We start from the raw sequence: 13,335 nt of genomic DNA, 5'->3' as shown, positions 1-13,335 counted from the left end.
CGAGATTAGACTGGTGTAACCCATGTGAAATGGCTAGCTAGTTAGCGGGGTGCGCGCTAATAGCGTTTCAAACGTCACTCGCTCTGAGACTTGGAGTAGTTGTTCCCCTTGCTCTGCATGGGTAACGCTGCTTTGAGGGTGGCTGTTGTCGATGTGTTCCTGGTTCGAGCCCAGGTGGGAGCGATGAGAGGGACGAAAGCTATACTGTTACACTGGCAATACCAAAGTGCCTATAAGAACATCCAATAGTCAAAGGTATATGAAATAGAAATCGTATAGAGAGAAATAGTCCTATAATAACTACAACCTAAAACTTCTTACCTGGGAATATTGAAGACTCATGTTAAAAGGAACCACCAGCTTTCATATGTTTTCATGTTCTGAGCAAGGAACTTAAACGTTAGCTTTCTTACATGGCACATATTGCACTTTTACTTTCTTCTCCAACACTTTGTTTTTGCATTATTTAAACCAAATTGAACATGTTTCCTTATTTATTTGAGGCTAAATTGATTTTATTGATGTATTATATTAAGTTAAAATAAGTGTTCATTCAGTATTGTTGTAATTGTCATTATTACAACAACAAAAAATATATATATATCGGTCGATTAATCGGCATCGGGTTTTTTTTTGGTCCTCCAATAATCGGTATCAGTATCGGGGTTGAAAAATCATAAATCGGTCGACCTCTAACAGAGACATGGTCATCTTACAGTCTAGCCGCTCACTGAGAGGGAGAGGAGAGTCTTTGGTATGAGTGGAGGTATAGGCATCAGGGAGGTTCTCTGAAGAGGACGAGGTTCAGTCATCACTTTCGTCATTAAACAATGTTGGGAAGAGAGCATGAGAGAGGAGGTATTAGTTACTTTCGTAGATCTGAAAAAAATGTATTAGATGTGTAGCGTTTCAGTTTACAGTACAGAAATGACCAGGTATTTACTTAAAATGACATGGTTATACAGTAATTGCGCAGTCATAACCCATGAACTCATGTTTTTTAGGATTTACTAAACAAGTAGCACTAGGCACCATGGCACCACCTAGAGGAATGGAAAAGGAGAAATATGTAAATCATGTTAAGAAGCCTAATTACGAACCCATGTATGGATGTGAAAATGTTAGCATTTATATTAATTAATGTACTATGTTTGTAAAATGTGAAAAAAAACTTGAATAAAGATTATTTTAAAACAAAAAGATAAAATAGGAAAGGAGAAAGGGCTAGGGGGTAGAGGCTCAGGGATGGGTCAAACACCGGTGGACTGATCCCTCACCTCCCTGACTGTGGCAGTCCTCTATCCAATCAGGCTTTGGCCTTGGGGTGAGTACTCTGGATCTTCTGCTGCCCTATTGGTCAGAGCCTCTTCCTCCAGCTGGCACAGAGAAAAGAGACAGGTGAGATGGGGATTCATGGGTAGTGTGTGTGTGTGTGTGTGTGTGTGTGTGTGTGTGTGGTGTGTGTGTGTGTATTCGGAAAGTATTCAAACCCCTTACCCTTTTCCACATTTTGATACGTTACAGCCTTGTTCTAAAATTTATTAAATATTTTTGGGCCCTCAACCTACACAAAATACCCCATAATGACAAAGCAAAAATGTATTACAAATAAAAAATAGAAATACGTTATTTACATAAGTATTCAGAGACTCGAAATTGAGTTCAGGTGCTTCCTCTTTCCATTAATTATCCTTGAGATGTTTCTACAACTTTTTTGGAGTTCACCTGTGTTAAATTCAATTGATTGGACATGATTTGGAAAGGCACACCAGTCTATATAAGGGCCCACAGTTGACAGTGCATGTCAGAGTAAAAACCAAGCCATGAGGTCGAAGGAATTGTCCATAGAGCTCTGAGACAGGATTGTGTTGAGGCACAGATCTGGGGAAGGGTACAAAAACATTTCTGCAGCATTGAAGGTCCCCAAGAACACTGTTGCCTCCATCATTCTTAAATGGAAGAAGTTTGGAACCACCAAGACTCTTTTGACCGCCCGACCAAACTGAGCAATTGGGGGAGGAGGGCCTTGGTCAGGGAGGTGACCAAGAACCTGATGGTCACTCTGACAGAGCTCCAGTTCCTCTGTGGAGATGGGAAAACCTTCCAGAAGGACAACCATTTCTGCAGCACTCCACCAATCAGGCCTTTATGGTAGAGTGGCCAGATGGAAGCCACTCCTCAGTAACAGGCACATGACAGCCCGATTGGATTTTTCCAAAAGGCACCTAAAGGATGCTCAGACCATGAGAAACAAGATTATCTGGTCTGATGAAACCAAGATTGAACTCTTTGCCCTGAATGCCAAGCGTCGGGTCTGGTAGAAACCTGACACCATTCCTACGGTGAAACATGGTGGTGTCAGCATCATGCTATGGGGATATTTTTCAGCGGCAGGGACTGGGAGACTAGTCAGGATCGAGGGAAAGATAAACGGAGCAAAGTACAGAGAGATCCTTGATGAAAACTTGCTCCAGGATCTCGGAAGGTGAACCTTCGCCCCAGTCTAACAGGACAACGACCCTAAGCACACAGCCAAGACAACGCAGGAGTGGCTTCAGGACAAGTCTCTGAGAGGATCTGCAGAGAAGAATGGGAGAAAACTCCCCAAATACAGGTGTGCCAAGCTTGTAGCGTCATACCTAAGAAGAATCAAGGTTGTAATCGCTGCCAAAGGTGCTTCAAGAAAGTACTGAGTAAATGGTCTGAATACTTATGGAAATGTGATATTTCATTTATTTTTATATTTTTATAAATATGCTTTTTTTTTTAATTAAAACTGTTTTTTTCTTTGTCATTATGGGGTATTGTGTGTAGATTGATGAGGGAAAAAAACAACAATTTAATCAATTTTAGAACAACACTGTAACTTAAGAAAATGTGGAAAAAGTCAAGGGGTCTGAATACTTTCCCAATGCACTGTATGTGTGTGTTCTACCTGTTCTTTGAGGTATGCCTGTGAGCAGGGTCCTAAACCCCTCAGTACCAGTCCCACTACGAAGCACCAGATGGACAGTCCTGTTTCCAGTCCTGCCAGCAGAACACATGGAAACCACAGAGACAGGGTTGTGTCCTGAAGAGAGAGATAAGTAGAGGTAGAGAGAGATACTTAATACATAAGTATATTGGTGTGGTGTCAAAGGGGCAGAGAGAGAGTGGTAGAGAGAGAGTGGTAGAGACGTACATATATCCGTGTGGTGTCGAAGGGGCAGTCTGCGTTGACTGGCGAGCGGGCGTTGATTGGCTGGTCAGTGAAGTTGCAGCCCATCATGAGGCCCCGCCCCTCATTGGTAATTGTGAGGCTAATAGCCAATAGGAGCCCGACGCCGCAGGCCGCAGAGAGTAGGGCATTCAGGAAGGAACTAATCAGGAGACCTATGTGCTGGAGTTGGGGGAGAGAAGGAGGAGAGAGAGCAAGAAGAGGGGGCATAGGCAGAGAAGAAAGGAGGGAAAGAGGGGTGTAGTCAAGTTTAGTTTATTAGCATCCCCATTAGCTACTGCACATGCAGCAGCTACTCTTCCTGAGGTCCACATAAAAAGTACAAATACATGACAAAGTACAGAACAGTTATAGACAAGGACCTTAAATAATATTTGTATTACATAAAACAAATATATATAATAGAGTTATATTGCAAAGACACCAAGAGACAACAAAAATACTATTTACACACTATTCATATATACATATTCATACATACAGTTAAACCTGATCTTTAGAAGAGGAGAGGCCCTGTAATACCATATATATTTTTTTGTGTTTTTTTTTTAAGCTAAACTTGCTTTTTGCCTTGGAGCAGAGCATTCCACGGTAACATGTCTCTATACATAACTGAGCGACGCATTAAATCTGTTTTTGGTTTGGGTACAGTAAAGAAACCCCTGGGGGTGTATCTGGTGGGGTATGTCTGTCTGTTTGAAGTGTATGTGGTTAGGCATTTTCAACACACAAATATTTCTTAAAAAGACTAGAACTAGTAGTCAAGGGAGATCAGTGGGGTGATGGTTACAGACTTAATGGCTTAGAAATTATGTTATTGTTATGGATGGTGATGGTCTTACAAGTTTCCAAACTGGCAGATTTCTTGACACCAATATGGCAATGATTCCTGTTGCAATGCTCTGAAAATAGAAAAACAAACGTACCTTTAAAAAAAAATCTATAACATCACATGATATTAGTTATTACTACAGTAACCCATAATATAGTTCTCTGACTGACCAGCAGTCCAGAAGTGACAGAGATGATGTTGGCTGCGGTGAACTCGGTGGTGATCTGGTCGTTGGGTTTGGAGATGTGACGCAAGATGCTGCCGTGGACGATGGCTCCCAGGATGAAGTTGATGTGGCCCACTAGGATCAGAGTAAACCCCTTCTTCATCAGCCACCCCGGACCCTTCTCCTTATCTGACACACAGACACGTTGGTGATTGTACACAACACACACGGTTTAATAGCGTACACAGTAAACACTATGGAGAATGACAGAGTTAACATACAAAAGTCAGCAAGCCTCTCCAACTTCGACTTATTTGTTGAGAAACGACTTATTTGTTGAGAAACGTTCACAATACTGAAGACAGTATAGCCTACTGAATGTGTCACTCTAGACTCTGTGCATCTGAAACGTTAGAGCAAGTGTTCCAAGCATTAGTAGTAGATTATCAGTTTACTTTCGAAATACGCAAACGAACACTTCTGCAGGGCAGGCTAGACAGAATGGTATCCCAAGATGTACTCTTAAGGAGCCTACCGTAACGTTATTCCTCATGGTCGAAGGACTATGTATGTTATTTTCAGAGGTAGACTGGTTCTGGCAGCCAAAACAGCCAAATACTCCATCTAAACACAAATCGATTCTCAATTGCGATATGGTTCTAGAAACATAAAGCCCTTTACATTCATATCACATCAAAATAATTTCACAAATGCAAAATAAACACTGTACACTATTTTAACTGGCTTTATCACAGTTGCAGCCGACATCATTTTTCAGTGACAACCCGTTTCTGGCGGCCTTCTATTACCCACAGGTTTTTGGAGCATTCTAGATAGCTAATTAGTACATGTGGTCCCTCTGTCTTACGTCCGTCTTCCGCAAGCACACGCTGTAACGTGGAGATACGGCCGTGTGGGAAAACTAACCCTATAAAGATGTGTATCAATTATTTCTCGCTGATATGAAAGACAAGGTCCTCATGCTTCCAAAAGCGTAATGGGTGTTAATGCTCAGACAGAGCTCGGGGCTCTTAACAAAAATCCCGCCGTACAGAAGACACCTTTGTCTTATGACTCTACAGTGCCTTCTGAAAATATTCACACCCATTTCCTTTTCCACATTTTGTTGTGTTACAGCCTGAATTTAAATGGAGATTTTGTGTCACTGGCCTACACACAATACCCCATAATGTCAAAGTGGAATTATGTTAAAAAAATACATTTAAAAAATCTAGATGAACAGCTGAAATGTCTTTAGTCAATAAGTATTCAACCACTTTGTTATGGCAAGCCTAAATAAGTACAGGAGTAAAAATGTGCTTAACAAGTCAAATAATGCGTTGCAGGGACTCACTCTGTGTGCAATAATAGAGTTTAACATGATTTTTGAATGACTACCTCATCTCTGTACCCCACACATACAGATAATTGTAAGGTCCTTCAGTCGAGCAGTGAATTTCAAACACAGATTCAACCACAAAGACCAGGCAGGTTTTCCAATGCCTCACAAAGAAGGGAACCTATTGGTAGATGTGTAAAAAAAAAAAACAGACATTAAATATCCCTTTGAGCATGGTGAAGTTATTATACTTTGGATGGTGTATCATTACACCAAGTTACTACAAAGACACAGGCGTCCTTCCTAACTCAGTTGCCGGAGAGGAAGGAAACTGCTCAGGGATTTCATATTGAGGCCAATGGTGACTTTCAAACAGTTGCAGAGTTTAATGGCTGTGATAGGAGAAAACTGAGGATGGATCAACAACATTATAGTTACTCCACAATACTAACCTAAATGACAGAGTGAAAAGAAGGAAGCTTGTACAGAATATAAATATTCCAAAACATGCATCCTGTTGCAACAAGGCACTAAATTAATACTGGACAAAAGCGGCAAAGCAATTCACTTTTTTTCTTGAATACAAGGTGTTATTATGTTTGGGGCAAATTCAATACAAAACATTTCTGAGTACCACTCTCCATATTTTCAAGCATAGTGGTGGCTGCATCATGTTAGGGGGCTCCCGTGTGGCACATCGGTCTAAGGCACTGCATCTCAGTGCTTGAGGTGTCACTACAGACACCCTGGTTCGATTCCAGGCTGTATATTACAACCGGCCGTGATTGGGAGTCCCATAGGGTGGCGCACAATTGGCCCAGCGTCCGGGTTTGGCCGGTGTAGATTGGTGTAAATAAGAATTTGTTCTAAACTGACTTGCCTAGTTAAATAAAGGTTAAAAGAAATTATAAAATAAACAAAAAAAGGGGGTATGCTTGTAATTGTTATAGACTAGGAAGTTTTTCAGGATAAAAAAGAAACTGAATGCAGCTCTGCACAGGAAAAATCTGAGGAAAACTTGTGTCTGCCTGTGTCTGCCTTCCACCAGACACAGGGAGAGGAATTCACCTTTCAACAGGACAATAACCTACAACACTAGGCTGAATCTATAAATCTATGCCTGAAAATGATTGTCTAGCAATGATCAACAACCAATTTGACAGAGCTTGAAGAATTTATAAAATAATAATGGCCAAATGTTGCACAATCCAGGTGTGAAATGCTCTTAGAGACTTACTCAGAAAGACTCACAGCTGTAATCGCTGCCAAAGGTGATTCTAACATGTATTGACTCAAGGGAGTTGAATACTTATCTGATCAAGATATAGTGTTGTATTTTTCATATATATATATATATATTTTTTTTTACAGATGTTACAATTTTACTTCCACTTTACATTGCTGAGTATTTTCTGTAGATCGTTAATCATTAAAAAACAACAACATTAAATTCATTTTAATCCCATTTTGTCACACAACAAAATGTGGAAAAAGTCAAAGGGTGTGAATACTTTCTGAAGGCACTGAGTGTCATGACAAAGGGCTATCTAATCGGGTGACAGAATGGTTGCCTTGCCAAAGTGAAAACAAGAATTTACCTGTGCACATCAAAGGTAGCTTTCTCCGGTACAAATAAAGTTATTTCAAGTTCACTTACCGAAACCACACATACTGTTGCAGTATATTTGTCAAGATATAGGCTATTTCTTGGAGGATAACAGACAGGCCTACGTCTTTATTTTGTATTTTCATGAAAAAGCTCCTCCGGGGTTGGAGACGTCAGGGGCTTTACCTGTCAAGCGGAAGCTGGGCGTTCATGGGAGGACAAAGGTTAGTTTTTGTATGCAAATTAGATTAGGGTGGGTGAGTGGGTTACGTTTTATCTCAATCTCAGTGTGTGTGAAGTGGTTGGGGGTAAAAGAGTCAGCTAGATGTCTGTATGTGTGTATCAAATAAAATAGTATTGGTCGGTTACACATATTTTGCAGATGTTATCGGAAATGCTTGCGTTCCTAGCTCCAACAGTGCAGTAATACCTAACAATACACACAAATCCCCCAAAATATTAAGAAATATAATAAGAAATATATTAAAACGAGCAATGTCAGTGTCCGGAATGTAAATATCTGTAGCCTATATAATTGTGTGTATAGACATTATGGACAGTATAGAAAAGGTGTGCATCTAAGATGAGCCTTCACTAGAATACAGTACATACATATGAAGTGGGTAAAACACTATGTAAACATTATTAAAATGACCAGTATTCAATGACTATGTACATAGGGCAGTTCCCTAAACATCAGACTGTTACCATGGTTACTCCATGATATCAGTCTGAAAGAAGTCACTGTAAAAAAGATACAATAGTCTACAAGACAGAATGTTGAATAAAATAATATTTGAGGTAGCAGTTGTACATGTTGTTGGTCTTTTTGGTGGTAGGTGGAAATAGGTTATCCACAGGAAAGTGTTGTTCACCCTACTTTTTGAGAGCCGGTAGGTTCTGTCACTTGTATTTTCAATCTCTTGACTTATTGCACGATGCACAATATGTAAACAATAGCCGAACATAACCAAAGTAGTTGACCAAAGCTCGTTTCCTCGGAATCAGCTGGACGTTTTTGCCATTTGGGCTGTGGTTCAATTAGGCTTGGCCATACTGTGCAAGTGTTAAGTTCGAATTGTGTCAGTATTGAAAATAAAAACCAGAAGTACAAAACAAAAAGGTTCTTAACACTACTCTGTGAAAAACAGCTTCTAGCTCTTGGTCCCAGCTTTGATGCACCTGTACAGTCTCTGCGGGGCCAAGCCAAATTTCTTCAGCTTCCTGAGATTGAAGAGGCACCGTTGCGCCTTCTTCGCTAGTGTCTGTGGGGATGGACCATTTCATGTTTTGTGCACGCTGAGGAACTTGTAGCTTTTCCACCGTCTTCACTGCGGCCCTGTCGATGAGGGTGTGCGCCCTCTGCTACAGTATCTCCTGAAATCCACGATCAGCTCCTACGTTTTGTCAACGTTGAGGATATTTTCCTGTCTACAAGGAGGTGTCTCATCGTTGTAGGGAGATCAGGCCTACCACAGTTGTTATCTGCAACTTGGATTGAGTTAAATACGTGCATGGCACGCAGTCATGGGTGAACAGGGAATACAGGAGGGTGCTGAGCACACACCCTTGTGGGACCCGTGTTGAGGATCAGCTTAGCGGAGGTGTTGTTTCCTACCTTCACCACCTGCGGTCTGCCCATCAGGAAGTCCAGGACCCAGTTGCACAGGGTGGGGTTCAGACCCAGGGCCCCGAGTTTAGTTATGTGTATTGGTAGAGGGATACATTTTTGTTACTGTACTACAATTTGCCTTCTACATTTCAAAAATACATTCTTAAATTGTAATTGACTATGACACTATTACTATTCCATTGAATATGCTGTGTGTGTACATGGGAGTTAGGCATGGGGGCTGCATTTTTTGTGAGGATTATAAACTTTCACACCAGGTCAACAGCTGTCATAAGGTGAGAGTAAACCACAGACTAGGTGGAGATATACACTTAGCTAGTGTTAGCAGCGTCTGTTAAAACTTCCCAGTTGAAAGTAGATTCAGGAACTAATGACAGACATTTAGGGAGAGGTGATGCCTACATATTTAATCGTACAGAATACCAAACAATTTAATAAAGAAACATGAACGAATCATACATTGCAAAGGCTCAGACACTTGTCAGAAGGCACACATACGCACGCACACTACAAACCCAATCACTAAACTCACCGACCCACTTATTTCTCAAATCACTAAATACGCTGCCCAAGTGCTCCTCATAAAGTAAAAGATACAGTATAAAGAAAAATGCAGATTGTGAATACAGTAACTGTAAAACAAATGTTATGATTGTGAGGTTGGATCTAGTTGAGGACTTTGCTGTTGCAGTTTTTCCAGACAGATTGTCACAGTGGACAGAAACATTTCTGCGTACCAGACATGTGATCCGCTGTAGTTTGACTGGTTAGCTTGTTGCCATTCCTCCAGCGAATAATCCAGCTTTGGGGAAAGCTGTTGAGTACACTTGATGCACCTGCCTTATTCTGTAACTTGGGTTGCGTTTAGGAGGGTGCAACGTACTGAACACTGCAGATAGAAAAGCAATTAATACAGCTAACAGGATTCATAGGTGTGACGGTTCTGCACAGTGCATTCAGAAAGTACTCAGACCCCTTGACTTTTCCACATTGTTGTGTTACAGCCTTTAAAATGGATTAAATACAAAAGTTACCTAAGCAATCCACACACAATGACAAAGGGAAAACATGTTTGATTATTTTGCAAATTCATTAAAAATAAAACAGAAATACCTTAACATAAGTATTCAGAACCTTTGCCATGAGACTCGAAATTGAACTCATCCTGTTTTCATTGATCATCCTTGAGATGTTTCTACACCTCGATTGGAGTCCACCTGTGATAAATTCAATTCATTGGACATGATTTGGAAAGACACACTTGTCTAAGGTCCCACAGTTGACAGTGCATATCAGAGCAATGAGGTTGAAGGAATTGTCCGTAGAGCTCCGAGACAGGATTGTGTCGAGGCACAGATTTTGGGAAGGGTACCAACAAATTCTGCAGCATTGAAGGTCCAAGAAAACAGGGGCCTGCATCATTCTTAAATGGAAGAATTTTAGAATCACCAAGACTCTTCCTAGAGCTGGCTGCCCAGACAAACTGAGCAATCAGGGCATTGGTCAAGGAGGTGACCAAGAACCAATGGTCACTGACAGAGCTCCTCTGTGGAGATGGTTGTCCTTCTGGAAGGTTCTTCCATCTCTGCAGCACTCCACCAATCAGGCCTTTGTGGTACCTAAAAAGGACTCAGACCATGAGAAACAAGATTCTCTTGTCTGATGAAAACAAGATTGAACTCTGGCCTGAATGCAAAGTGTCACGTCTGGAAGAAACCTGGCACCATCCCTACGGTGAAGCATGGTGGTGGCGGCAGCATGCTGTGGAACTCCGACTGGGGCGACGGTTCACCTTCCAACAGAACAACCACCCTAAGCACACAGCCAAGACAACGCAGGAATGGCTTCAGGACAAGTCTCTGAATGTCCTTGAGTGGCCCAGACAGAGCCCGGCCTTGAACCCGATCAAACATCTCTGGAGAGACTTGAAAATAGCTGTGCAGCAACACTCCCAATCCAACCTGACAGAGCTCGAGAGGATCTGCAGAGAATGGGAGAAACTCCACAAATAAAGGTGTGCCAAGCTTGTAGTGTCATACCCAAGAAGACTTGAGGCTGTAATCACTGCCAAATGTGCTTCAAAGTACTGAGTAAAGGATCTGAATACTTATGTAAATGTTTTTTTTTGTATAAATTTGCAAAAATGTCTAAACCTTTTTGCTTCGTCATTATGGGGTATTGTGTGTAGATTGACAAGAACCCCCCCCCCACGTCTAATAGAATAAGGCAACAAAATGTGGAAAAAGTTAAGCGGTCTGAATACTTTCCAATGTCAAAATTCCACAACGTTGTGCTCTACTGAACCTGGTTACCTAACCGTTGACACTCAACAGCACTAGCGTTGCCAAGACATAAACAGCTTAGTTAAAGCAGTACGAGTTAGACAGCCAGGCCACTAGATTAACTGTTTGTCCACTCATATCAACATTTCATATTTGGACTTCAACATCAACTCCTCTTTGGGTTGTACAGTAAAGTAAATCATTACCTGTTCACAAAAAAAACCTCAATGGCCAGAATATATTCAAAGGAAACCATTAAATTATCCAGATTAAGTACAGTATAAGAAGTTTTTAAAATATTTTTAACAGACTATATAAAGTTGTTAGCCAATCAGAGGCACGAATACAGTGTTCACCGATCAGTCACCTCAACTACAGCCATTGGACATCTGTAAATCTGCTTTGATTGACAGGCAGTAAATCCCCATCCCTCCCACACTATTGGCTCAGACTCCATGGGGGTGTGGCTCCATCAGTTAAGACCACAGTAAACATTTCAGTTTGTTAAAAAGTGAAGATGACACATTTGTAACATTAATACTCTAAACTTCCCCTACCCCACTCAAATGTATACAAGGCTCACTTATAGCATTCAGAAAGAGAGCGAAGTTCACCGCAGACATTCATGCATAGCCGTCGAGTGACCACACAGAAGCAGAGAACTTTAAGGCGGAGAGCAAGTGTGCTTGTATACAGCCACAAAAAAGGCTAATGGCAAAGACATTAAATGCATTTCTAAAACACAAACAAGTAATACTGACATATGATAACTGTGTTGGCTTCCTTCCAAAAACAAGTTGCTACTATAAAGAGAAAAGTAAACAGAGGGGGACTGACTCGGGCAGCCCCGTAAGGCTATATGGTCCCATAGATTTAAGCCTTATTAACACTGCAGACCTTAGAGCTGCAATGTTACTTTTTGCGCGACCCGGCCAAATTCACATTCATTCTCATAGATCCATGCTTTTGCCACTTCTAGATTAGACGACTACAATGCTCTACTTTCCGGCTACCCGGATAAAGCACTAAATAAACTTCAGTTAGTGCTAAACACGACTGATAGAATCTTGACCAAAAAATGTGATCATATTACTCCAGTGCTAGCCTCTACACTGGCTTCCTGTTAAGGCAAGGGATGATTAAGGTTTTACTGCTAACCTACAAAGCATTACATGGGCTTGCTCCTACCCATCTTTCCGATTTGGTCCTGCCGTACATACCTACACGTACGCTACGGTCACAAGACGCAGGCCTCCTTACTGTCCCTAGAATTTCTAAGCAAACAGCTGGAGGCAGGGCTTTCTCCTATAGAGCTCAATTTTTATGGAATGGTCTGCCTACCCATGTGAAAGACGCAGACTGTCTCGACCTTTAAGTCTTAATTGAAGACTCATCTCTTCAGTAGGTCCTATGATTGAGTGGACTCTGGCCCAGGAGCGTGAAGGTGAACGGAAAGGCACTGGAGCAACGAATCGCCCTTGCCGTCTCTGCCTGGCCGGTTCCCCTCTCTCCACTGGGATTCTCTGCCTCTAACCCTATTACAGGGGCTGAGTCACTGGCTTATTGGTGCTCTACCATTCCGTCCCTAGGAGGGGTGCGTCACTTGAGTGGGTTGAGTCACTGACGTGATCTTCCTGTCCGGGTTGGCGCCCCCCCTTTGGGTTTGTGCCGAGGAAGAGATCTTTGTGGGCTATACTTGGCCTTGTCTCAGGATAGTAAGTTGGTGGTTGTGGGGGCTGTGCTTTGGCAAAGTGGGTGGGGTTATATCCTGCCTGTTTGGCCCTGTCTGGGGGTATCGTCGGACGGGGCCAGCATCTTCCGGCCCCTCCTGTCTCAGCCTCCAGTATTTATGCTGCAATAGTTTGTCGGGGGGCTAGGGTCTGTTATATCTGGAGTATTTCTCCTGTCTTATCCTAAGTTCGGTGTGAATTTAAGTATGCTCCCTCTAATTCTCTCGGAGGACCTGAGCCCCAGGACCATGCCTCAGGACTACCTGGCCTGATGACTCCTTGCTGTCCCAAGTCCACCTGGTCATGCTGCTGCTCCAGTTTCAACTGTTCTACCTGCGGCTATGGAACCATTGCCTGTTCACCGGACATCCTACCTTGTCCTAGACCTTGCATTTTAAACTCTCTAGAGACAGCAGGAGCGGTAGAGATACTCTGAATAATCGGCTATGAAAAGCCAACTGACATTTACTCCTGAGTTGCTGACCTGTTGCACCCTCGACAACCACTATTATTATGATTATTATTATTAC

At 42.0% G+C, this 13,335-nt stretch overlaps 1 protein-coding gene across 2 annotated transcripts; it reads right to left on the bottom strand.

Annotated features, from left to right (window-relative positions):
- Positions 1-571: 571 nt before the first annotated feature.
- On the bottom strand, positions 572-7,361 carry LOC106610818 (keratinocyte-associated protein 3). Of its 2 annotated transcripts, none has more exons than XM_045723401.1 (7): positions 7,212-7,361; positions 4,220-4,404; positions 4,060-4,119; positions 3,182-3,379; positions 2,936-3,070; positions 1,278-1,376; positions 572-1,043 (listed from the first exon to the last, which is right to left on the bottom strand). In XM_045723401.1, the coding sequence occupies exons 1-6, from the start codon at positions 7,222-7,224 to the stop codon at positions 1,299-1,301; spliced, it is 669 nt and encodes a 222-aa protein (XP_045579357.1). In that variant the 5' UTR covers positions 7,225-7,361; the 3' UTR covers positions 572-1,043; positions 1,278-1,298. The 2 variants fall into 2 exon arrangements, with proteins under 2 accessions (XP_045579357.1, XP_014065906.1); XM_014210431.2 differs by having other exon boundaries at positions 572-814.
- Between the last annotated feature and the right edge of the window lie 5,974 nt (positions 7,362-13,335).

This window comes from Salmo salar, chromosome ssa09 (genome assembly GCF_905237065.1).
Source record: "Salmo salar chromosome ssa09, Ssal_v3.1, whole genome shotgun sequence".
NCBI lineage: Eukaryota > Metazoa > Chordata > Actinopteri > Salmoniformes > Salmonidae > Salmo > Salmo salar.
Note: the sequence above shows the minus strand (reverse complement) of the source record. Positions and strands in the feature narration are given on the sequence as shown.